At 37.8% G+C, this 27,679-nt stretch overlaps 1 protein-coding gene across 1 annotated transcript in view; it reads left to right on the top strand.

Moving 5' to 3' along the window:
• LOC104279124 (FRAS1-related extracellular matrix protein 2-like) overlaps window positions 1-27,679 on the top strand; it is a gene marked incomplete at its 5' end in the record, with an annotated part of 54,014 nt that overhangs the window by 16,268 nt on the left and 10,067 nt on the right. Inside the window, 11 exons of the mRNA XM_009876310.1 lie at window positions 4,200-4,349; window positions 6,238-6,447; window positions 6,827-7,024; window positions 8,340-8,504; window positions 8,582-8,764; window positions 10,199-10,329; window positions 11,222-11,380; window positions 12,246-12,549; window positions 15,269-15,400; window positions 16,019-16,350; window positions 25,821-26,013. Of these exons, the coding sequence (XP_009874612.1) occupies window positions 4,200-4,349; window positions 6,238-6,447; window positions 6,827-7,024; window positions 8,340-8,504; window positions 8,582-8,764; window positions 10,199-10,329; window positions 11,222-11,380; window positions 12,246-12,549; window positions 15,269-15,400; window positions 16,019-16,350; window positions 25,821-26,013 (2,157 nt within the window). The remainder of the gene's footprint in view (window positions 1-4,199; window positions 4,350-6,237; window positions 6,448-6,826; window positions 7,025-8,339; window positions 8,505-8,581; window positions 8,765-10,198; window positions 10,330-11,221; window positions 11,381-12,245; window positions 12,550-15,268; window positions 15,401-16,018; window positions 16,351-25,820; window positions 26,014-27,679) is intronic.

The raw sequence follows: 27,679 nt of genomic DNA, 5'->3' as shown, positions 1-27,679 counted from the left end.
ATGAGGGCTCATTACTTTGGACTCAGCATTGCACTAGCATGTCTAGACTATAACCAGAACAGGCTGGTAGGCTTATAAAACACTGATTTGCACCTTCCACATTACCACAACAGATTTCTGCTATCTCTGAAAACTCGTAATGTTCACATCATAGCCTTGTTTGTACTGTGCATGGAAGAAAGGAAGACAGAAGCTTTCAGGAATAAATGGGTTAACACCATTAGGAAAAAATCAACCATGAGTTCAGTAGTAATGTCTGCTTCTCCGAGTTCCAATATCTAAATATGTCAGAGTGGCAGGTCTGTTTTCTTCTATTATTTCTCTCTTTCTGAGAATATGTACGTATATCTATATGTATGTCTCAGTGGAAGCATGTATCACTGAAAATTTCTTTAGTATTAACACTTATCAAGGTGTCTGCACAGAAGAGTCTGTTCTTTTGTGTTTGTCCTAACTATCTTGCCTCACGTATTATTTGTGCTGGCAGCCCAGACTGACTGTGGCATATCTTACAACCAGCCTACTCTTTTGCCATGTTCCTCTAAAGCAGATTATAAGGATATAATTGAAAAACAAAAGCCTCATTGGAAAAAAATATTTTTGTGTTATTGCATTGATTTTCTGATATATGTTTAAAGATAGACGAGTTTCTAAAAGCATGAGAAGTGTGTTTGTTTTGCTGATTGATGACTGACTAGTGCTGTAGTTGTTATACACTCCTGATTGTATAAATACAAAGGCAAGACAAGGATTTAATTTCTGTGCCAAGAAACCTGCAACTAAAGCTCCTAACCTTTCTCCTCTGATTATTGTAACTTCATACCAGTGAAATCTGTGGGTCTGAACAAAAAAAACCCACAACTTTCTGAAAAAAACCTTCCTCTTATTTCTGTAAGAGGAACCATTAAATTTGCAGCGGTCTCTCTTCAGAGTGATTACTAGATTAAAGATCTGCTGTAAGTGAGCCTGCAGTCACTGAGCAGTGTTTTCCAGCCATGACCTGAGAAAGACAATGCTTTCCCTGTTAGCAGCTCAGGTCTGCTCCTTCCCCTGGGGAGCTACCAACACAGCTTACAGGAAATGAACTTACAAAACATTTGTAAGGATTTGTTTCCTAGGATGGGTAACCATGCAGAATGTGTCTTTCATTGAAGATCCATTCCTGAAAAAGTGTGAAAAACTCGTTCTGGAGTACAAGGCAAGCTAACTGAGGGTTTAGGCATTTTTATGTTTGGCTGTGACTACAGGAACAAGAGGTGCCTGTGAATTCTTCTTCAGCAGCAATAAAGCAAGCATTAGGGTAACACAAGAAATTAATAACATTTTCTTTTATACTTCCAGATATAAAAAATCATCTAAATTCCCTGTATAGTCAGCGAGTACAAGGGTATGCTTCCAGACCTCCTCAGATTCTTCTTAGTTCAGTGAGTGAGCCATTCGGCCTCTCCTTCTGCATGGTCATTATGCCGAGAAACCTCCTGCAATAGCCTGTCTTTGTCCTGGCAAACTGAGAGCAAGCAGGCTATGACCATGAGTACCTCTTCCTTAAGTGTTTAAAATGTGGTGCACCCGAGCCCAGATCTAATTACAGAACTACTTGGACATTATCAATAGAGAGAGCAGATTAGACTTGGGAAAGTGTTCTAAACTTTACGAATATTTGTTTAAGAAATTACATGTATTAGATCTGATAATATTTTATCTGTTTTTATCTAACTGTTGGCACATTCATAGCCTTTTGGTCTTAGAAGGCATTCTGTATTTTAATCTCTAGAGGCTGGCTGAGTCCAGATCATTGTATGTCTGAAATGGCAAATTTAGTTGCAGATCTGATAACAAGTTCTGAAGCATCCCTATAAGTAGACCTCTCATCGAAATTAATAGAAGTTACAGAAAAGGTCTAGAGAGTAAATCCTATTCACCTATTAAAAATGTTTCACAGAAGAGCTTTGCAGTCCCGGGTATAAATGCAACTAGTGACCCAGTCGCTATAGGCAAATAGTAGGCAAATAATGTAAGATTTATGTGTGTCTATCTATGCACACAAATACACATATTTAAATACACATTATGTTGAATGAAAAAAAAATAGACTAGAACTGAACGCCTGTTTTGTCTCCCAAAGTTAGACATTTGCCAAGTTTATCTTTCATCCTGCAAGGTTTGATGACCTATGTTCAGACAGATCTACAAATCTGCACTATTATTTTGGTAAATACATTCTGTTCCATTGATTTCTCATATCTCATGATTTTAGTTTTAGCAGATAAGTAGAGAGGCAACTGCATTTGTTTCACTGATGTGGAATATTAAGGAGTTTTGTTTGTTTTCTTGGTTTTCTTTTAGTAATTTATTCTATCAGATGTGAGATACAGGAAAAATCTTGAAAGCAGAAAAGAAAATTCTTTCCTCAAAAACTTCCAATTTAACTCCTGAATGCAATTCCAAAATACTTATTAACTACTCCCCTCTCAGAGGAAGTTTTGGCTTAGCAATATCTGAGTATCTACTTTATATTACTTCTGGTTAGTTTTAATTAAATTCCTATTTTCACAGAATCTCAGAATTGCCTAGAGTGGAAAAGACCTATAAGATCATTGAGTCAAATCATTAACCTAACACTGACAAGTCCTCAACTAAACTATATCCCTAAGCACTATGTCTCCCCAACTCTTAAATACCTCCAGGAATTTTACATTGTTTGATTTTCTACTAAAAAAATATAAGCATTCTACCACAGAGGAGATTCTTTCCATACACAGTGTAGTCAAAAACTGTAGTCAAGTCAGATTGTCCTCAAATACTTCAGAAAAGCGCAGGTGTTTTATCCGTCTGGTTATTTTATAAGCCTCTCCAAAACCTTCAAAATCAATGTCTTCACACTATTTGGCTTTATCGAGCCCCACTGTAGTCTGAAGCAAGTTCTTCGATTCCAGAATGATTATTCCATGGTAGTAGAAGCCATAGATTTTGCATATAACCTTAAGAAAATTTGACTGGGAAATGATGAGCTCAGCTTCCACTTACCATCAAAAAGGTTTATGTCTCCTCCTTTGGGTATGTTGTACCTTTTCTGCATGCTAGACATAGCACTGTAGAACCATAAACTTTTCTTGTCACTTCCTTCAATTTTTTTCTGTTTTCTATGCTTGATGAAGGGGAAGTATTCACAGCGCCGCTGATAGAGCACTGATTAATTTCTGTGATCTTTGTCAACTTAATTCCAGCTGGCCATATGCTCTATGGTGTTTGCAAGCACATTTGCGATATTGTAACCTCGTGATCATAGTAAATTCTCACTGGGCAACATAAGAAAATTGTGATGCAATACAAAGAGAACTTGTGTAACTATTCAAATTACATCCCAGTCCTTGGGGAAGGTAGGTATGATTTCTGCTGAGAGATGGGAAAACTGGGGCACTGGCTGTGTTTGCTTACTTTTATATCTTTAAAACAGGAATGGAAGGGATCCAGGATGAAGCTGAGCTGTGTTTTTAAGCCTGTTTACTTTGTGAAACTGCTGTGGATAGAAAAACTAGAAAAGGGAGGGAAAAATGAGGATAAAGAGTATGTCTGTTAAGTAGGATAACACTTGACCTCTTTTGCTTTTTGCTCTTCTTTCTTATAAACTGTGGAACTTAAATATTAAGATAAAAGACTATTCACATTCCAATTTACTTGAAATAAGATTTATTTTTTTAAAATGCTACATGTGGAGGAATTGAAATTAAGTATTTGCCACTTTGGTTAGCTGGAAAACATTTTCAAAAGCAGCTCCAGTTATATATCATGTTTCAGCCTGGTTTTAGCAACAGGAATCTGTGGGAACATTCAAGTTAAGGTTTCATTATCTCTTTCACCTCTGTCTGTTTGCACCACAGTAAAAAATGCAAGGAATTTTCTGGCTTGTGCACAGGACTCAACTCAAATAAGTTTAATGAGATAACACATGTGATTTTGCACACAGATTTGTACATGCTGACACACAAAGATGAAAATGCAGGCAAGAAAAAGTGCTCATATAACAATTGCTGTCCCAAAACAGGCAAACCAATACTTGAAAAGAAGCTAAAAATACCTAGAAAAATTCTAAACCTTAAAAAAGTGCTTTTCATTGTCTAGTATGGATTTTATGCTCTCTTGTTACCTTCAACATAAGGTAGAGAAACATTTATATTTCGTTACTCCTCTTTCACCAGAACCAGCATTCTACTTCGGAAATGATGAGTACTATGTTGATGAGAGTGCTGGCTTTATTGAGGTACGTGTGTGGAGGACTGGAACTGATTTGTCTAAAGCTGCCTCTGTTACAGTGAGGTCTCGTAAATCTGAACCAGTAACTGCAGAGGGTAAGTTATTGTTTTGCTCTAGTTTCATAATACATCTCGACAACAAATGCTAGTACATTTGGTCTTGGTATTGATTCAGATACATAAGATGAAATTGATATGTCTGTTGCTCTTAGCACATCCTTCTTAGAACAAACGAAGTAGTTACAGAATCCTACTGAAGCAACTGTGAAGCACTAAGAGAAATTCCTTCAAATCCTTATATAAAACACCCACTCACAAAGGCAGTTGATTACTTCCTCAGCAACATACTGTGGGCACAGAATTGCAATGAGTGACAGTATGCAGAGATTGATCCTCTCATTTTTACTGTAGGCAATGACAAATTATTATCTAGTATCCTGTTCAGCAAGAGTATTGCTACAGCTGTGTGGCTCAGTGATGTTTTGACAGAACCTTTGCAAAATCAAGTATTGGTGTATTCTTTTTTTTTTTTACAAACCAGGATGTTTAAACTAAGACATTTATATAGAGACAGCAGAAAAATTATCTGTCATCGATGCTTATCCTGAGTGTAACTGAACTGTAGAGTTTATCTCCTCAACTAATTTTCAGTCTGGTGAAATTGTGTAAAACTTTACTGTTCTTTTGGGAATATCTAAACATCATATGTATCATACATAACATATGATAAGCATATTTCTCATGAAAAGTAAAATTATGAAGTCTGAAAGCAATATATAATTAATTTCTGAACTTGCTTTATATGATCTGATGGCTTTATCTCCTCCTGAATATTTAAGTTATTTTATTTCTGAGGGGGAAAAAAATTCTTACAGTAAGAATCTTAGTTCGTTGTGCTAGGACCTCTAGCATTTAAAACTGGGAATGACGCAACTCTTGGTCTAGACTTGTTCGTCACAGCCTGAAAGCTCTGCCATGGCTGACTGCCTGTAAAGCCATGAACCTATTTTTTGGTCTTACACAGGGCAGCAATACCAGTCCTTTCATCCTGCCTTAGAGGTTTAACTCTGGGGTAGAGCAAGTGTCCATCTGATGATGACCTTTAATCTTGCCAAATTTTGTCAAATTCTCATAATTCCAAACCTTTTTCCAATTTAAATGAAACTGTTTCCCCCAAAGTTTTGTTTCAACAGCTCTGCTGCTTATTTTCCCTCAAACAATTACTTTTAAAACTCACTTCACTAAAGTGCTAGATACCTTTAGTCTTCGGTTCCAAGATAGAGCGTTATGTTTTAGTCAGTATCTTGTTTGCTTTTTCCTCATTGTCTTGTTACAGATTGACTTGCTTTGCTTAAAACAAAACAAAACATAAGAGCCAAAACCTAAAACCCAGATTGGTCTGTCTTGAACATTAAGGTACCAGACCTCGCCTGACATGGTCTAGGCAGAATTTGATTCTTTTGGTTTCCATCCATTCTGTTTTACATAGCTCCTCTGAACAGCAGTTCTTCCTTACAAGTCAGCTCACTGACCATTTCTCCTTCTCTTTTTATAGTAGTCTCAAAACTTCCATCTTCATTACAGAATAATATGAAATTTCTTTCCAAAAGGCTTTACTTCATTTCCAAAGTCTCTCTCAAAGCTTTTTGCTTAGTTTCATTTCTCACTTAAACATTATTAGTTTTAATGAAATAACTGTTGGTTTATGATAGAATAGAATCAACCCCATTTTGAGACTTGAATCAGGAAACAAAAAATAGATTAATATTGGCTTATTTTATTGTATAGTCCAATTTAGATGGTCAAAGGATATTTTTGCTTTCTGCAACTGCCAGAATTTGACAAATTTTAAAATGATATTTAAAGAAAAAATAGATTTGCCTACTGAAAGATACCTAATTGCCTAATGAAAGATATTTTTATTTTTCATTACATTTAATGCTACTTATTAATTTGATACTTTTTATCTGTTTTCCATTGGTAGCTGGAGTAGATTATGTGGGCATCAGTCGTAATTTGGATTTTTCCCCTGGAGTCAATGTGCAGACACTTCGTGTGGTAATTCTGGATGATCTTGGACAGCCAGTGTTAGAAGGAACTGAGAAGTTTGAGCTTGTGCTAAGGATGCCCATGAATGCTGCCCTTGGAGAACCCAGCAAAGCCACCATCTTCATTAATGACTCAGTGTCTGACTGTGAGTAATACTTTTCTTTACCTTTTCCCAGTTATCATAGAATCATAGAACCACAGACTGGCCTAGGCTGGAAGGGACCTTAGAGATCATTTAATCCAACTTCTCTGTCATGGGCAGGGACGCCTCTCAACTACATCAGGCAACACATGGGGACCAAGTGGGGAGATGGATGACTGCAGTGCACAAAAAGCAGTTGTCCTTTGAATCACACCAAAGCTAGTGAATTTACATGTTTCAGTTACAAATGATGTGTTATTTGCTGTCTAGGTGCTTATATATCTGGTGCAGTGTAACATAAGTAAATCTGATATAGTGAAAGAAAGATATAATAATTTTTGCAACTACACTTTACACATGCTTTTTGTATTTTTCTGCCCAGTGCCTAAGATGCAGTTTAAAGAATCTGTATATGTGGGCAATGAAAATGACGGACAGATTTCTGCCATGATATATAGGAGTGGGGATATCCGATATACATCCACTGTGAGATGCTATACAAGGCAAGGTTCAGCTCAGGTAATGATGGACTTTGAAGAACGTCCTAATACTGACAGTTCCATCATCACATTCCTTCCTGGTAAGCCCTTGATCTTATTTTAAAAGCCTTTAGTCTACTAGGTTTTGTTTTGCCTTGCTTGTTTGCTTTGTTCTAATTGTATCTTCTCATAAAATAGTACCGAAAAGAGCACTCTGGAAAAACAAGCTTTTTTTTCATGCACAGTGGGCAGAGTGCACGGAAATGATGTCTCTTTTTGCTTCACTTCTGGCCTAGAAGGATAATCAATAGGAACCAAAGGAACGTATCTTGCTACAGGTTCAGCCTGACTGCCAGGATCTTTTTGATAGCAAAGGCAGGTTCGGTGTAACATAGTAAAAGAAGCACAGACTTGCTGTCAGAAGGGAAACTTCAGAAGCTCTGCTCTTTGTTAAACAAGCTTTGGAAAAATGCATTTGACTTGCACTGGAATGAGCAATAAATTTTTCAACAGGGATATAGCTCTGTAATTTCTGTTTGAATTATTTTTTCTCACCAAGGCCTAAGGCAACTCACCAATATCGGGTACTTAATATCTCACATCAGAGGTGAAATACAAATAAATCAGATGTTACTACCTTCAAAGAATATTGCCTGAGTCCTTCTATTTGTGCAGAAGACAGTTTAGTCTTTTAGTTTTCTAAGTTTGTACACATATAATATTTTTTACAAGCTCTGACCAAGTTTTGTCATCGGCAAGAAATCCTTGGTATGCCCTTATCACAGAAATGATGACCTCCATATTTCTGTAGACATGTGTCATAATTCTCTTGGCAAGTGAGTTGTTAAGTCTATCTTTGTTTAGAGCTAGCCTCAGCTTTTAGTGCTGTCATGTGCTCTATACCTTTGACATTGCTTCTGTACAACCAGGAAAGAGTACAATTTATTAGGATTAATGGATCTGGACCCATTAGAAGTGATTTTCCTCTTTTTTTTTTCTGAATGTTGTTCTACCATTTCTCCACAAAGACAAGTAGCAAAGAGGTCTGTTAGGATCATACCTTGTTTCTGTAAGTTTCTTAGGTGTGTTTAGTATGTAGTATGAAATAAATAAATACATGACAGAGTTACCATTAGTATTAGTGAAAATTTCTATTACTCTGCTTTGTCGTGCAAGTATTTATTTTTTAAGTGCACACAGTGGGAAGGGTCACTGAGAAGAATCATTTTATTCTACATTCTAGTCATTCTACTCATTATTCTATGTTCTAGTCATTACTCATTTACTTACATGGTGTCAAGGTAGATGCCTTGGCCAGCAGAAGCAGCCTGTAGTTCCCTGAGCTTGAAGAGAAGGGCTGTAGTAGAGTAAAGAATACCTAAGTTCTGCACAGTATTACCTTCAGAATGTTTGCAGGTGAAACTGAAAAGCCTTGCACACTGGTGCTGGCGGATAATACTTTACATGAAGAAGAGGAAGAACTACGTCTGGTTCTTGGCACTCCAAGAAGTGATTCTTCCTTCGGTGCCTCTATCGGCGAGCAAAATGAGACACTGATAAAGATTCGGGATGATGCAGACAGTAAGAAATTATTTTGTTGTTACTGGCTTTTGGAAGCCCATATCTGTGCTTTAAAAATATTTTTCTTATAATTACAGAGGCTATTATTAAGTTTGGTGAGACCAAATTTAGTGTGAGTGAACCAAAGGACACAAGGCAAGCAGCAGTTGTAAGGATCCCAGTGCTTCGTCTGGGAGACACTTCCAAGGTTTCTGTTGTGAGAGTTCATACAAAAGATGGATCTGCTACTTCTGGAGAAGACTATCACCCTATATCAGAAGGTAGGATCATTCCGATGATTCTCACATCCTACTGTTTGCTTTTATTCGTGGTCGTACAATAATGTTTGAAAAATGAAACAACTTTATGAATAAAATATTTTGCAACCACATATGTTTTGCTATTCAAATTCAACGTGGATATGATCCCAGGTGGTATGCAACAGCCAAATTTCTCTTGGAATACTAGATATCAGTGAGGATATTTACAAAAGAATTGTGACTCCTTTGAAAATAGCTGTAGCTCAAGTAGCTGGAAGAAATGTGTGCATGCCACCTTAGTAACATTTGCAAAGTGTAACACCATTACTCTGCAGAAGCATCTTCTCATGGGATGTGATTGTGTAGCTGTTTCTCAAGCAATTCATTAAGCTAATGGCTTTTGCTCTGTGTGGGAATTAATGTCTGTTTATTTTTCTACTTTCATAATAATTAAGCGTTCTTTCTATATCTCTGAAATTCACTACCTGCTGTTCCTCACTAGTAATGAATGAGATGTTGTGCAACAGAATGAGAAATTTCTTAGCTGATAAACTTCTTCCCATTAATAGCCCACCCACATGGTTTAGTGAATAACTAATAGCGTTTTTAACACTATGATTTTTTTTCCTATAAACCTGCTTTGCCACAGATTGTAGGGGAATCTCTTCTCTGGCGCCTGGAGCACCTCCTCCCCCTCCTTCTCCACTGACCCTAGTGCCTGCAGAGTTGTTTGTCTCACATATTCTCACTCCTCTCTGGCTGCTGCTGCAGTTTTCTTCTGCTTCTTAAATATGTTATCACAGAGGTGCTACCACCATCACTGATGGGCTCGGCCTTGGCCAGCGGTGCGTCTGTCTCAGAACCAACTGGCAGTGACTCTGTTGGACACAGGGGAAGCTTCTTGCAGCTTCTCACAGAAGCCACCCCTATAGCACCCCACCCCTGCTACCAAAACCTTGCCATGCAAGCCCAAAACAGTCAACTAAGATTGAACTTTTTATCCACCATGAAGTCTGAAGTTTTTTCAGAGGCAATACTTTTCAAAATACTCTTCTGTGTAACTCCATCTTTATGCTTTATTTTTGGTATATACCGTTGTATTAAAATGCATTTTGTTTGAGTAAAACCTGACAATACTTTTTATTTAGAATTCTCTGTTCTTTTAGTCATTCACAAATGTTGTCAACATTTACATAATAATCAGTCCCAGATAATTTTCAAAATATTGAGTTCTATTAGACTAAATCTTGATTTTTGCAGATTTCTTTGATGATGGTAATGCCTCGTTTTCAGTGATTTGCACATGTGCGCTGCTATTAATCCTTATTATTAGCATCAAATAGGTTAAACTAAATACATGAGCATCTATAAGTATTGACTGCCATCTCTCATGGCTGAGTCTAGAATTACAGTTTGTTATGAACTACAGATTTAAGTGTCCCATTTAATTTTTAGAAATTGAATTTAAGGAGGGTGAAACACAGCACTTTGTGGAGATTGAAGTTGTCTTTGATGGAGTAAGAGAGATGAGAGAAGCCTTCACTGTTCACCTGAAGCCTGATGAGAACATGGTCGCAGAAATACAGGTAACACTCGTAGAAAATCCTCAACGAAATCTAGTAATGAGACCTTCTTGCTTTCGGCTGGTAGGTTTGCTCTTCTTTTAAAGTTTATCCAGGCCATCTCAGCTGGCATCTTAAAAGGCAGAGGCTCATCCCAGCTGACACAGTAGCACCTACCCAAACCAGTTTGTTGCTGAGGCAATAACGTTCATGGGGCCACAGAGACAATGACAGATCGATGTGTTCAAGTTACCATTCCAGACACATTCTTCTCAGAATCAGTCCTAAAAACTGATATCCTCTTGGAAACACTGTCTAGCAACACCGTATAACTTCTATTTTCTAAAAAGAGCAATTAGGTGAAATGTAACTTCTGCTGTCAAAACCATGTTAATATTATTCTTGTTGTGTGAAATGAAATAGCCATACATTCTTGTTATTTAACATTATATAATACATAATTTTATTTAAACAGTATATTCCTCTGATTATGGATAAAATGTTCTTCAAACTCTTCAGTTTCACACCATATATAGTCTAAGTCCAGGTAGCCCGACAGCAGAGATGGCCTTTGCTGGTGACAAACACCCCATTCCCAAGAGGCATTAAAGCATACAGTGCACATTAGGGTTCTACCAGAATACTAAAGTGATTCAGGAGAGCTAGGACACAAGTTTAAAGGGTCTGTTCTCTTCAGTATTCAGAAAGAAAAAAATCATTTTGGCTCTTGCTTTTGTAGTCCACAGTATGCTTTCCAGTGCCTCAACCCTTTCTCAATAGCTTATCCACCTGAGGTTTAAGAACTCACTTTTGGACCATGTTTCAAAGGCTAGACATATTCTGCTCAAGGTCCAGCTTGAATCTCCCTGTTAATTTAAATGTTCACAGAGAACTGTTCATGCCTTTTCATTGTCAGACAGCAAAGGCCATTGTTTACATTGAAGAAATGAACAGCATGGCGGATGTTACCTTTCCCTCTGTCCCTCAAGTTGCATCTCTTTTGATATATGATGATACTTCTAGAGCCAAAGACAGAACCAGTCCCATAGCTGGCTATCCTGTCATCTGTATCACGGTGAGTATCTCTGGAAAGATGAAACAAAATCAGTATATAAGTTTGATGGATTTTAGGCATGCAGTATCGGTCCATATTATTGTGATTCACTCGTGAGTTCAAACTAGAACTGTCCTAAGAGCTAATCTAGCTTGTCTGGATAATGAATCAGCTTTCAGGACGACAGAAAAGTATAGAAAGATGTTTCACTTGTTCACCACTAGGAACAGTTTGATACTAACATTATGAATGCATGGCCTTACTATTTCCTTCATTATCTTGACTTAATTTGCAGCCTTGAAATTATTGGAGATAACAGATGAGCCATTATTTACAATGAGTGTCACAAACTGAAAAAAACAGTACTGATTGTTGGAGTACTACAGGCTCCTTTCATTGTAATTTTGCAATTGAAAGTTTTGCTTAAATATTCATATTCATTGAGGAAGTTTTCGATTATCTGCATCTTCAGTTTGTTTCTCACACCAATCCTTATGCACAGAAATGGATCATATGTTGTCTTGTTCTTCTAAAAAAAAAAAAAAAGGGGTCTTGAAATACAAAGTATATTTGCAGAGTTAGATCAAAGTTTGAAATTTACAGTAAAGTAACATGTAGGAATTTAGTTTGTGCCTTCATATTTTTGTTAGGTTCTCAACCATAAACCATAATTTAAAATAATATTTTTATTGCAATAAGCATAATTAGACCTGCTTTTTAATCTACCATAACAGTGCTAAAAGTATCATTGTAAAAATAAGTCGATTTCTTAAGAGATTTGCTGGAGTTATCAGTTCCATCTTATTGAGTATTGCGACTCTTGATAAATTAAAGTTCCTTTGCCAGTAAGCAAATAAATTATTAATATATCTGCCTTGTCCTGCAGGCTTGTAATCCTAAATATGAAGACTTTGACAAGACTGGCTCTATATGTGCCAGTGAGAACATCAATAATACTCTCACACAATACCGGTGGCTTGTAAGTGCACCCACTGGTCCTGATGGTGTGACTAGCCCCATGAAGGAAGTTGACTTTGATACCTTCTTCACTTCCTCCAAGATGATTACACTTGACTCCATTTACTTTCAAGCGGGTTCTCGTGTCCAGTGTGCAGCTCGTGCCGTGAATTCAGATGGAAACGAAGGTCTTGAACTTTTGAGCCCTATTGTAACTATAAGCACATCAGAAGGTAAGACATCATCACCTGTTGCAAACCCCCCAGACCTCTTTCGGATGCCAAATTCCATCCTAACAAAATCTGATTACATGCCTGTCTCAGCCTTTTTGTCTGTTGTTCATAAAGCTGGTGCAAAAACTCTCTTCTTAACACAGCAGAGAACTGTATAAAGAAAATGGTTTTCATCTTTGCTACTTCCCCACATTTTTAACTAGTAATCCACACAGCAAACTTCTAGGTTGAGGAGAATAGTAGATACTGTGCATTGAAATTAGGGAGACCTGGCTTCTGTTGGCTTTTCAAGTCAATGGCAATAATGTTACAGTACAATCTAATTTCCTATTAGACATTGGACAATCCACATGGGAGTGCTATTATGAATGCCTAGCCAAAAGAAAAGCTTTATTTGGCATTCAGACCTCATTGAACACCTGAGAATCAGTGTCTTCCTGACTAAGGGCTAAAGCAATTGGTGTCCAATGACAGGGCACAGACTTTTTTTTTTTTTGTGGTTGAGCTAGTCATAATATTCATCCTTCTTTCTCTGATGCTCTGATTGTCTGTCTCTGATTCTCTGATACCTAGTCAACACTGAACTGATGCTGCATTCTCTCAGCCAGCAGTTACTGTAGCCAACTTCCTTTACCCAGCCAACTCTTAATGAAACTTATACTGAATAGTGTTGTGAAGCAGAGGTGAAGAACTGACATGCACACAAGTATGGTCTGATAGCATATGCTATTTTGTTGTAGAAATCACAGATACTTTATTTATTATATAATATAGAGAATGAATAATTATCAGCACTCAAGGTGAATTACAAAACATTACATTTTATTACCCTTCTGCAGCCATTTTGCATTCTTTGTGTCATCTCTGTTGCTTCTATAGCTATATTAACTCTTCTCGGTTTTGTGAGATCTTACAGTAGACAATAAATTACATGATTGTTTATTTGCAGTTTCATTTTCATTTCCATGGCCTTTCCAAATAAATACTTTATTAAAACATTTTCTACTAAGTTAGGGCTTTAAGGAGCTTAATCAATAGAATTTCTATTTTCGCCTGTCCTTTATTCCACATTTTTGACTGTAGACTCGAGTCACCTTTGTTTACACTATCAGGAATCCTGCACCCTAAAGAGCACTCTGTCTAAGGATGTTGTCTGCAAGGTGCAGTATAGTGCACCTTGTTACAGGCAGGCAACCTTGTGCTGGATGAGCTGGTTTTGTTATGTGAAATAGACTGGCTATGTTAGTGTTATAATACATTTTTGGATTACATTTGACTAATTGGCAGGGCTAATTAGCTCAGGCTCAGCACTGAATTGACATACATATATTACTTCCAGTGCCTGAGCTAAGTTGTGATGTAGAAATTAACATTAGTAAAGATCATGTACAAAATAAAGGGAATTCTTAGGTGCTACCTTGAAAGGAGTGCAATGATCGAAGCCACTTCTCTAAATCTTGAGTATTTTCAACTCTTATGATGCTTGACCTGCAGTGCATAGACCAAATTATTGAAAGTAGCTCTGTGCAAAAAAAATTTATCTAGACTCTAGCACATTTTATTTGCATTTGAGAAAAACAAACAAACCCCAAAAAGCTGTTGTGTGCAAAAGAGGACTTTTGTTTCCTCATGCTAGAAGATATCAGCTTGGAGCTCTTGAACCAAATGAGGCCCACTAGGACCAATAAATTCTCTAAGAGGGGAGCCTTGCCTCCTCCTTTCTTGTGGTCGCTCAGAAATGGGCAAAGAGCAGAACGTGGGCATAGGAAACAGTTCTTATTCCCCACTTTTGCTGGTTTCTAATCCTTTGGCCATCACATGTCTACGTGCTATGATTCTTGTGGCTGGAATGCAAGAATTCCTGAATGACCTACTCTAGGTGATCCTGCTTTGTAAGGTGTTGGACTAGATGAACTTTCAAGGTCCCTTCCAACTGCTAACATTCTGTGATTCTGTGACTTCTGTACTGAACTATGTAACTAGAAGGTGCATGTATCTCAGATCATATGATTATGAACCTAATCTTCTGGTCCTACAAACCAAGACTGTTATTGGAACAGGTTGGACTAACCCTGGAAGGGATTGCCAAAACAAGTTACAGATTCTTGAAGAAATTCAAAATTCAAATGAACCAAGTCCTGAGTAACTTGATCTAACTTTGAAAATGGCTCTACTTTGTGATCAGTATGTCTGAATATGCAGGACACAATTATTCTATTCTAACTACACATTGGTCAGTAATGGAACAGGAGGCTCAGAGAGTCCGGTAAAGGTGTATATAGGTCCACACCCCAATCCAGTGACAAAATCAAATGAGCACTGATCAGGTATCTTCCATAAAGCTCTGTATGTGCTTGAGAGGGTGTGAGGAATTAAAATGTGTCCCTCTGAAGACCTCTGTAAGAAGATATGGCACTTGACACTGAATTTGCAGATATAGTTGTCATATGCAACTGAAAATGTACAGGTGCATATCATCACCTGGCTTTGAAAATTTAGTCCAATTGATCAAGTAATGATTTCTGTTTGAATCCTCTTTTGCATAAATTTCCACTCAAACCTCTGGTAAATGCTACTCAAAGCATTTATGTGTTATTGAAGAAAAATCTCCCTATTTTGGAAACTTATACAGTGAAAAAAGTGCATCTAAAAATAGTGCAAGGGAAGGTATAGATTCTTTCCTCTGGATGTAAAGTTGCTTTTTCTTTTTTTCTGTTAGGTCTTTGCCAACCTCGGATTCCAGGGGTAGTTGGAGCAGAACCATTCTCTGCCAAATTGCGCTACACTGGCCCAGAAGATCCTGATTATGCCAACCTCATCAAACTGACAGTCACAATGCCGCATATTGATGGTATGATAAAATCAGCTGTAGAGTTGAGAGAACTCATACAACAAGCTGTTATTTGAGCGATATTATTGTTCATGTTATCTTAAATAGCCAAAATAGAAATATAGTCTTTTAACATGTGAGACCAGAGGAAAATGTGATCAATGTACATGTGCACTTTGCCACAAGGTGCATAAGATACTGTATTGATACATAGTCTTTGATGTGAAGATTAAGTGTTTTCAGATTAATTGAGTAGTTTACATGAATTGAGCTAGACCTACACTTTGAAGCTCATAGAGATATACCAAGGAAGAATTTATTTATTAAAAAAAAAATCAAGCCATTAGTTCCTATGTGCTTCTGAAAAAAACACACAAAATTCTGACTGAAAAATATGTTACAGATTTAGAAATATTTTATTTGGCATTTCATAGGATAAAGACATAAATATTGTGGCTAACATTTTCATCTGGACTTCGCATATCTACTTTCTTTGAATTCTAAAGTACATTAATTGCTCTAAGTACAAAATACAGAAGCACTGCATAGCACACTTAGTGTTTGACAAATTTTGGCTGAGTTAAGCATCTCTGACCACTGAAATTTAGTGATAGCGTTATAAATTAATGTTTTTTTTAGGCATGCTGCCTGTTATTTCTACAAGAGAGCTCTCCAACTTTGAGCTGACACTTAGCCCTGATGGAACTAGAGTTGGAAACCATAAATGCTCCAACCTATTGGATTACACAGAAGTGAAGACCCATCATGGTTTCTTAACTGATGCTACCAAAAATCCAGATGTGATTGGAGAGACCATTCCCTATCAATACAGCCCAACAATTAGAGGCTTCAATACTTTACGCTTCTACCGCAACCTGAATCTGGAAGCCTGTTTATGGGAGTTTGTTAGCTATTATGACATGTCCGAGCTCCTCACAGATTGTGGAGGCACCATTGGGACAGATGGACAGGTATGAAAGAATAACTTGATTTTGTAGTGTGTTCTTTAAAATGCAAGATTTCCCTTATAATGCATCTATGCTAGTACAAATAAGAATTAATTTAGTTGCAAAATGTTCTTTTATTTTCTTAACAAGTAAAGAAAACTGTCTCTAAGAGCAGTTAATTTCTTAAATTTATCAATATCATTATATACTAATAGGCTATGTGTGAAATACCTGTCTGACTGAAATTAAGGGAATAATTTAGTTCAAATGAAATTTGTTATGATTTTTCCCCCAATGCAATTTTCAAGTGTTTTAGGACAAGCCAATCCTACTTTTACTGTATAGTGAGCCGCCTTAGTCTTAGGCATGAGAGCCTTCTAAAGGATTTTTCTGAGCGCGCTGATAGTACAGGCTATTTAGTATTAGTTGTCTTGTATCTTAAAAAAGAGTTTTAAAAAATTATGAAGAGCCTTCTTGCTGATAACAGTAGACTACAGTGTCCTACCAGCTGCCTGAGTCTGATGATCTTTTGATCACTGGGTAACAAGACCCTAGAGTGCAGACAGCACAGTGGTCTCACATTACTCGGCAGAAAATTCCTTGGTCAGGAAGCAAAGAGAAGCTGCCAATATGGAAAGCTGGAGAACAGAGCTGTGAAAGTGGTTGGGAAGTAAAACAGAGAGTTTGGAGAGATCTTCAGAGGTCCTTTGAAAGTTTATTTCTAGAAATCCGTAGTAATGTGGAAGCAAAAAGGTGTAGGGTTTCTTCGGGTGCTGTGAAAGTGAAGTTAATCCCTAGATCTTCCTTGTATAATTACTACATAAGCCTGTCTGATCCCACTCAGACTCTGCAGAGCAAAAGCTGTAGCTGTGAAGATCAATCCTTTATGACACAGACAAGTCTCTATGGGGAATAATCCTACAGGCTGGAAGAAAGACTGGGAATGCAGTACCTCGTTTCAGAGAAGTCCATCTACAGCGTGACAGCTGTGTGATGAAGCTCACCAGCCTTCCTTGTTGAGCTGCTGTGGAAAGGTTGAGGCCACTGTGTGAAGTGGCCTTAATTTCTCTGGCTTTTAACAAGTGTTCATTTTGTCAGGCACTCATCTGCTTATCAAACCTCAGTAGCCTTGTATGCATAAATTCTTACTTTGTCAATCCCAAATGACATAAGGCCTTAATGGGTGAGAAAAGTATGTAATTACCCAAAGAAACCTATGGACATGTACAATAACAAACCGATTTTACTACTAAAAGTATAGGTCCCAATGGACATGTAGATACCCAGTCAGATGAGCTGATTTTTCTCTCTTTTTTTTTTTCCACTCTTAGATACCTGAAGTCCACCTTACTCTACAGTCAGTTTGCTGGACAAGAAATTGCATGAGGCCCTCTTTAGCCCTTGGTTAACTTCCTAATGTTCTGCCCCTTTTAACTAGAGATAATACACTTTGTAAAGTATCCAATCAAACCAAAATGGACCTTCTGCCCTTCTTAGATACAAAGTCCTTGATGGATGTCATCTCATCCGTCCAAAAGAATATCATGTCAGTGCTCTGTCATCACTTCTGGTTCTTTATCTGTTACAGAGGTCTCTGCCTTGATGTTGGAAGCTCACTGTTGGTGCATCTGCTTGGGGTCACCCCTCTGCTACAAGCAGATCCTCCTACAGGTGCATTCCACTAGAACTATGAACCTGTCAGAGGAAAGGCAAAGGCATGCAAGTGTGGGATGTAAACCTCACACATTCCCACAAGATAAAAATTATGTCGGTCTTCACTGTTTTCAGGATTATTTCATTTCTTTGACTCATCGTTCCTTTGACTATCTCTTTATGCCCATGCAACATGCACCCGTATATTCTTATTTCCCACACAACACAATCATAAGCACATAAGCACACACAGCTGCCAAGCAGCTGCAACTCCAGTCCTGTGACCTATGCAAGCCACTTCTCCCACACTGAAAAGGAAGAAAGACATGGTATGAATATTTCCGATTTTTAATACTTTTGCTCCTTTAGAGAAGAGGCTGAATAGGTGATTTAGACAAATATGTGTCTAAATAAAACTTATATATGTCTACGTACATATAAACAGAAGAGAAGATAAGCACCATTCCAGTATTTTAGTACCTGTATATTCAGTTGTGGAGAACATGCATAAATGGTAATGTGGCCAAGGAAGAGAGCTGTACTTGCTTTAAATTCATTTAAAAGCGGAGAGGGATGAGCACGAGTTATGAGACCCGTGAAACTGCAGCTGAAGTCACCCTTTAGTGCCTTGTAGGTTATGGCTAAAAGGTTACAGTGTGTTAAGTGAAATATCAAGCTGAATTACTTCTAGCAGTGAAGCACTGCCCCACAGCCAGTATGCGCTTCACTGCCCTCCCTGTTTCCCCCACCTCCATTTAATTCTTCTCCAAGTTTGGTCTTTATCTTCACATGACCCTTTCCAACTGAGAGGGGAGGCAGTCACTGCCCTATCTCTGTGGTTGTCACCATTGTTGTTTTTTTCTCCTTCGGTGAACAATTAATAATCCTCCTCTGTGAGAGGAAAGCTGGCAGCTATGGTTTTCACCATGTTTTTTTAGCACACAAAGGGAGCTTAAGTTCTATTATACAGACAGAACAGATAAATAACAAAAACCCTTTTATCATATCCTGCTATCACTGGAAGTAGCTTGAATTTACCAGATATTTTGGCTAGATCTTTAAGCTCAAAATTCTCTTTCTTGATTCTAGTTCTGCAGTACCCATATGGCGAGAGATAGCACTGTTGATTCAGACAGAGAGATTTCGCAAAAGCAACTGGCAATATCTTGCGTGATGTGGACCTTCATTTTATGGGAGCTCCTCCTATGGTAGGGGAAGAAGATGAGCTTCAGTTAGCAAGATGTGAGGTGGGAGACCTGCAGCTGGTGTAGCTCTGGCGGTGCTCCTAGTGTTTGCTGCAGGGTGCAGCTGTCTTAGCCAGTTCCCATGAACCCATGAACTGTCATAATACATACAGAGAAGTTCTTAGTTTCTTTTTTTTTTTCTTTTGCTTGTGACCCATTCTCTTTCTCAATTACTCTGTGCATGAACAAACCATGCGTGAGCTAGATGCAGCACTCATTTCAGCATACAGCTTGATGCTTTGCTCCTGGAGTCTGCCCATACTCATCAGGCATTTATGTATCTAAATATGGATTTAGAAGTGCAGCTTAAGGAACTTATATTTAAAAATAAAGAGCTACTCCTCTTTAAACTGAGCTAATTAATTTGGATTATAGTTCTGTTCTGATTAAAGTCAAGGTCAGCTTTGATGATTAGCAGAAACAATTTTATGTTGGACAACCTGCCATTGCAGTCTAAAATTCAGTGGCTATCTTTGGACACGTATAGACCTTAAAATTGTGGAACTCACCCAGCTGAGGGCTGTCTTCGTGTATTTTCAGGTAGTTAATAAAGGTTGGACTGTACTTCATGGGGATGTTGTGAGAGTCAAGTACTACGGATATCTCACATTCTTAAGATGCAGGTGCCAGATATCCATGAAAGGAAGTTAAAACATGAACCAGTGAAAACCAAGCAAGTGACTATACTTTAATAAAGTATGTATTGAAGTGTTGGCCTAGACTTATTTGATAGAGTGTGAAGTATCATTCGATCTCATTTCCTACTGTGAGAACTGTTTGCTGTAGCCAGGCAGATTGGCATCTGAAGGGTTCTGTGTAGTTCTGGCCAAGTATTTTTATATGGATGTTGCTTTCCCTAGTTCTAGTCATTTGCCAGACTTGGCATAGGGAAGCAAGGAAATTACCATTCAAACAAATGTTATTAGTAACTCCTAGTTAAGTCTTTGACAGAAACAAGGTGGAGAACATACCTTAAAATACTTGAATGTGCTGATTGATACCTTGAAGCTACTCTAATTGAGTACAGTTAAAGCAGTTTGTTTTGATCTCAAAAAGACCCAGTCATTTCTGGCCAAAACTGAAAACGTCTTTCTTCCAATATGTTCAGTTCATGTTTATGCTACACATGTTATGGCACTGAGTATTTGAAAATCCCACTTGAAAACAGACTTTAAAATCACTAATGTATTGCTGCAGCTTATACAAGGCAGCTTGCAGAGATCTTTTATTACACAGAAACAGTGTATATCCAGCTTTACTAATTGCAATTTTACCAAAACTGTACTTTAAGGGAAAAATCAGCTCCTCTGAAAATCCCACTAGATACTGCAAATAAATGCAAATAGAAATGTCTGGTTTGAGATCTTTATGTTCAGTTCAGCTGCCACAGTCAAGTTTAAGAAAACCCTGTGATTTGTATTCCCTTGACATGGAAGCTCTCTAACAGTAAAACCTTTTTTCCTCCAGCTGCAAACACATGTATTTAGTAAGCTCAGGAAGAAAATAACTACTATAAAGTTAATGCACCATCTGTGTAGCAAAGTCAGAGGTTAAATTTTTCGAGGAACTGGCATTTCAAGACTATATTGCATTCTCCCCTCCATTCTGACTTCTTTAAACAAACCTGCTTTGCATTTCACCTGTGACCTACCTGACTGCATGCCTTCTTGGGGCCAAATCTTACGTTTAACATATTGGTATTGTGTAAACAACTAATTGATAACATTGTTGAGCTTGTGTGACTCAAATTCACAGGTGTAGCAAGTAAATGCAATAGAAAATGAAGATTAGGGTAATTTAGCAGACAAAAAACTATTTCATTGGGATATACAATGTAAAACATACAATTGTGTTATTTCTAATTTCTAATTCTGTTTTTATCAGTACTAACCATGTTAACTGCCAAGTTCTGCCCTCTGGAAATGAAAGCCAGATAAACAAAACACAATATAAATGTAGAAGAGAGTCCATGACCCAAAGCCTTAACTGAAAATATTTTTTATTGTAAATATTCTCACTTGTTACATGACAGATTCATTGAATGATTTGTGATCTGCATTTTTTCAGATATCAACTGTAAGAGTCTGTTCCCTGCTTGGAATGATTTTTGTCTTCTGTCTTCTCAGGTTCTCCAGACCTGGCATTGTCACAGATTGTTAGACACAATTTCACCAGTTCAGCTGAGATGTAGCGGGAGTCTTTATTTCTCTCTGGCTACCACAAGGCTAGAAGTCACACCAACTTATTATTCTTCAAAATTAATGTTAATTAATATAATTTTGTCAGTACAACTTCTAAAAACTCCTGTGCATAGGATGTGTAGCTACATAATGCACCTGTTCTGTCTTTCCACAGCAGTTAAGCTGCTCCTACACTTACATGGCTCTAAGTTACCATTTTGGTTTCATCGGTGTCACGTTGAGATAAAATATGAACAGCTGGCTACTTTCAATAAGCTCTGCAGGCAGTGCTGGGAAATAAAGATAACTCAATGGAAGGAATGTTTTCTTATGTTTGGCTAAATGGCATTATTAAGAGGGCTAGAGAAGTAAGACTCCTCCATCTGTGTAACACATTCCATCAAGTCATTTGTTAGGAGGGGTCTGCTCACTTACTCTGACATAGTTTTCCTCTTTTTATTAACTTTATTATATAAAAAAGATCCTCTGTATTTCATGTAGCATGTATTGAGATACTTCTTTTCTGCCTATCGAAGAGTAGTGTTCCCCTTATGCCATTTTCCTTTACAGCAAGAAATGAGAAGGCCCTGTAAGTTTTAATTTACTGTTAGGAGAGAGAGAACTATTTGTTTAGTAATTCTCTGGCTATCAATCAGTATTGTACGTTTTCCTCCACACCTGGAAATCTATGAGTGCCTGAAGAAGGGTTTGTGTGCATAAAACCTCAGTCAGCGGGTTTAGCAAGAACTCCTTCCTCTCCCTCCCTGCCATGAATCACACCTAAGGGCAGGTATGCTGATGGAAGCACATAGACGCTCCTAAGAACATTAATGAATTCCCAGACTGGGGCAAGCAGCGCTGCTGCACAGACGACTCTTACAGGTTTTGCTAAAAGAGAAGAACTTTCTAAATTCTAGGAACCTAGAAATGGAGATGATTTTCTGGCGCCATGATTTCAGATTTTCACACAGAGCAGTGGTAATGTGCGGCAAAGAAGCAGTGTTTCAGGCAGACTTGCCCCGAAGGAGATCCAACTGATAGATTTCCACCAGTACAAATGAGTTGAGCTGACTAGCACTATGCTGGCATTGAATGGAGACAAGAAAACCCTCGAATGTGGCTATCAAACCCCATGAATGGATTGCTTTATGTACAGTGTATGTGAAGAGCCTTGTACTTGAAAATCAAGATAAGCTTTGAAAGAAGGGGATTTTTTTACTTAAGGTGGCATAGGATACTGAGCTAGGTTTTGTGGCCACTGCCTTAACTCTTGTATAATGTGGTTCCAACACTAGTAAATTTGATCTAAAAACTAATGGGATTTCATGGCCTCACTATTCTTGTTTAATGCCACCACACTGAGGGCTAGAAATTCTTCTGATTTCTAGGCTGTATTTGTCATGGCCATCTTATGTCCGTTTGTTCCCATGTCAGCACCATCTTTCATCATCAGTGGAGCTTCTCCTCTGCTCATCTTCTGATGTGTACAGACAGCATTCTTATTCCTATTCTCAGCCTTTGTTGTAGTAGGCTAAACAACCCAGCTATTTTAGTCTCTTCTCATCAGATAGTTTTGCCATTCCTGTGATTATGTTGCTTTCTTTTTCTGCAGCCTACAATGCAAATTAGGCTTTTTCAAGCATGGATGATCAAAGCTGTTCCAGATAAGCTCTCACTAGTGCTCTGTATAATGGCATGCATGCTTCTCTTCTAATTTCCACCCCGTTCCTCAGTTTGTCTTAGGATCATATCACATGGAAAGGGTAGGAAGGTCATAGTTATGATGTGATCAACTCATATACCAAAATTTTTCCCCTCTATTGTTTCTAACCAATGTATTTCATTTCTACCAGAAATCCCTGTCACTACTTTCTGTTACCTTATAGTTTATGCTATACAATTTCATCTCACTTCTGTTATTCTAGCCCTCAAGGACATTAAATTCCCCCTGTGTGATATGCCAGTCCTCCTCTACATTATCATTAAGCATTACGTATGCTTCTTTTCAAGAGGATGGTGGACATATATTCAATATTCTTCATAAGCAAACTGAATTTCAGATCTCTGACTTCCGTGTCTAATTCTCACTATAAAACATGCAAATGTAGAACAAAAGCACAGTAAGAAAAGTCAACATAGTTTGTCTGGGATGACTTTTCAATGCTAATACATTTGTTATACTACCAAATGTATTCAGTTCTTGATACTGTTCCAGGAGATGACAAATGTTCAAGGTTGCTCCTGAATCAAAGCACTGTAGAGTTGCATCATAGCTACATATATATATATATATGTGTGTGTATATATATATATAGAGAGAGAGAGAGAGAGATTTATAAAAGTGAGAATTCTGTGTTGTTATTTGGAACAATTTAACATACCTGTATCTGAAACAATTGCTCCGATATCCATGCAGGTATCCCAAAGATAAACTTGCAACTTAAATAGGAGTAAAGAATAATTTTTTTGTCTAATTTCAATTTGTCTTCCTATTCATATAGAGAGGAGACCTCTTTTTTTTGTTCTAAATAGAAGTTCTTGATTGTATTTATGGGAAATCAACAAAAAAGCATTAATATAAAATAATCTATAGCTGTAGCATCTCATATTATCTACCAAGCAGCTTCACTGCATGACACTGTGTGTTTTCAGACTGTCTACTGTCTAAATGCCAGCACATTTTATTGAACGATGCAAAAAAAAGGTTTGGTACCATAGTGTGTAGATCAAGGAGTGAAAGTGGGTTGTGGCAACTACAAACATTTGCCATAATGAACTCCTTAATTAGTTCAGAGTGTTTAGCCAATGCAGGCAGTAAATCTGTGGTTTCACAGAAGTTCTTTCTGCCATTTGGAAGTGTAAAGCAGCTGCAAGGTATTGGACATTCAGATCCTTGATGTCACTGGATGAACCCTGGAACAGTTTGATTCTTACACACTTTGTAAAGTTCTTTGAATGTTGGGGGTTTTTAATAGTGCAAAACACTCTTTAGAAGCTTGGAACGTAATTGCTCCAGGGAAATGTTCAGATGTTCAAATTTACATATGGAATTTCTCTTGCAAGTAAATGAGAGTTAACAGGATTTATGCTTTTGAAAAGTTTCCCACTGGGAGACGATCTTAATGCCTTTCCTTCCACATCTTTCTAAGAAAATCTAGAAAGTTTTACAAGGATTTGGATTACAAATTTCTAAGCAGAAATACAACTGAAAAAGTACTTTTTAACAAAGCATTAATGTAAAGTCTCTTAAAAAGGTTTGGATCTGTGTATCGTGTAAGAGCTATCTTAAGAGGTGACAGTTTACTGACATTGTTCTTCTTGCCTTTTTATCAAAATATATATAAAGAATATATAATTCTCTGATAACAATTACAGTGCTATTGTTTTGTACAGTATATGCATACAGGCTCTATTTTTAGATATATCAACTTGCATATTATTTTAGTTCTTCCAGTGATAAACAGTTTTATTTATGTGTTTGCATGCAGTATGTTAGCTGCTATCTGTGCACAAAGGAAAAAGTAGTTCCAGAGATAAGTAAATACAGTCCAAGGACTCAGTCTTGCGGTGACATCTGAGCAAATTCAGGGTCTTCCAGAAGACCCCTGACCAGACCAGACCCTTCTTAGAGGATAGTAATGTAAGAATGTACGCAAAAGGTTAAGGCACAAGAAAAGAGCCAATGCAAAAGGATATTCTAAAGCCTTCATTTGTAGCTATGTTAGTTACGAGGAAAGGCTGAAGGAGCTGGATCTCTTCAGCTTGGAGAAGAGGAGGCTGAGGGGTGACCTCCTTAGTGTTTGTAAATATGTCAAGGGGGAGTGTCAGGAGGAAGGAGCCAGGCTCTTTTCAGTGATGTCCAATGACAGGACAAAGGGCAATGGGTGCAAGCTGGAGCATAAGAGGTTCCACAAAAACATTAAGAAAAACTTCTTCGCTGGGAGGGTGACAGAGCACTGGCACAGGCTGCCCAGGGAGGTTGTGGAGTCTCCTTCTCTGGAGACATTCAAAACCCGCCTGGATGCATTCCTGTGTGACCTACTGTAGGTGATCCTGCTCTGGCAGGGGGGCTGGACTAGATGATCTTTTGAGGTCCCTTCCAGCCCCTGGCATTCTGTGATTCTGTGATTATGTACTTTAAAAACCTAAGCAAAAATCACGAGTTGAAATTGAGGTTTATGTTTTACCAGAACTCATATTCAATTTAAAATACAAAAATGAAACTTGAAGGGATGTAAGCTCAGTTGAAATTCATCAGATGTGGTGTTTTGTACTTCATCTGTAATTTTCAAAATGAGAGAACTCCATTCCGTCACAACATTTGGTTCAAGTTCTGCCTTCTCTTTCTCTTGTGTCTGGATTACCTGTGCAATGCCGTCTTTCATGACCGCTAACCTGAATCAATAATTTCCTTTAGGTTCTCAACCTGGTACAGTCCTATGTCACGCTGAGAGTCCCCTTGTACGTCTCCTACGTTTTCCACTCCCCGGTGGGTGTGGGAGGCTGGCAGCACTTCGACCTCCAGTCAGAGCTCCGGCTGACTTTTGTGTATGACACTGCCATCCTGTGGAAGGACGGCATCGGGAGCCCACCCGAAGCAGAGCTCCACGGTGGGTGCTGGATTTCTTACCATCGAACTCAGGTTCTTAGAGCATAATTTGCACACAGTAGGAGGATTTTTCAGTCGTTCTAATACTAGAAAATATATATAGCGTATCATTTGTTATCAGCTGCAAACAATCTGTCATTTCCCAGCACTCACAGTTCTCTGCTGGGGTGTATATGGAAACCGTGTAAAGCTAACATCCATTCTTTTATTGCATAGAAAGATAATTGTCTTGTTATGTACGGAGTACACGTGCAAAAATTAACACATTTATTTCTACTCAGAACCTCAACGTTCACTATGTATTCATATTCTGTTACTATACAAGATGTTTGCACTTAAATGAAAAAAAAGAAAGAAATTTTTCTGAGATATAATTTTTTACTGGCCATGAATATACAGTTTCAGAAACTTTTGATATTTCAAAGGCATGAATTCTGAAACATTCAAAGAAGGCAGAAATATATAATAACCTATCCTATGTATTAAAGTAGAAAACTGTGAAACTTCTTTGAATGTGGCAGATACTGTCAATAAATGTTTGTGACTTTAATTAGTCAACAGGTCAGACCTTATCATTACAGAATTTATCTCTGAAAATATTAATTTATTTTTTTAATAGTGACATACAAATGTCTATGAAAGATTAAAAGGTATAGTTACACCTATATGCTGCTTTGTTCTATTCATGAAAATTTACTTTATGTTTCCCAGCATTAATCTTCAGGTGTTCCATATCTGTCTCTACCTAACGTAGAGTACAGGCACCGACTACAATTATGTGTTTGCGGTTGCACGATTTCAGGACTCCAATGAACATAAAACCATTTTTTGTTTCCATAAACTCTATATGTAGACTACAGAAGTCATTGCTATGCAATTTCTGTCCTCATGTTAAGAGAAGAAAATGAGGAGTGGCAAGGGGAATCCACAGTGCATGAAGAATGAAGCACATGCCATGCCATGCCTAAAGAATAAGCCACATGCCACAAATCATATGATGTACTAGTCACTGAATAACAACCTCGGTCTCAGCAGTCATGCACCGTATCTCTGTCACCATTTTCCTGTCTTTGATACTTTAATTATTTTTTGTTTCTCTGTTTAAGAAGCTATTGGCCAGGTCTTTAGAGATGCTGAACATTGGCAGCTCATTTTGAAAACAGTCAGCACAGAACACATGATAAACATACTAATCCAACCTGGGCAGTATTTTCTCAGTCCGTAGCCTTGCACAATGAGCAGCTGTTTTTCTGGACAGGGAGAGGTTAAATAGTTTCCAGTTTATTTCCATATGTATGGATACATATAATTGTTCTACATAAATTCTTCACAAAACTGTAAACCAGTCAAGGTCATCTAAAGCCATATCTAGCTATCTGTCTATCTATCTATCTATTTCTAATGTACCAATAAATATGATTGGTATGGGTAATTTTGCATGGGTGCTATACATTCTCATGGGTCAGTGTATTAGGTTTCTGACGCTTTCATGGAGGAACATTCCTGTTTCCTTCTTGCTCATGGCAAGCAGTATGGTGGCACATCACTGTCTCTCTATAAGGGAGCACTGGGGGAAACTCCTGAACTCTGAAGCTTTACAGAACTCTAGAGAAAAAGGGACTTGGTTGCAAGCTACAGCAATAAGCCATTTCTGATGTATAAACAAG

This window comes from Apaloderma vittatum, unplaced genomic scaffold (genome assembly GCF_000703405.1).
Source record: "Apaloderma vittatum isolate BGI_N311 unplaced genomic scaffold, ASM70340v1 scaffold6319, whole genome shotgun sequence".
Taxonomy (NCBI): Eukaryota; Metazoa; Chordata; class Aves; order Trogoniformes; family Trogonidae; genus Apaloderma; species Apaloderma vittatum.
This window is presented reverse-complemented; position numbering and strand designations above follow the sequence as displayed.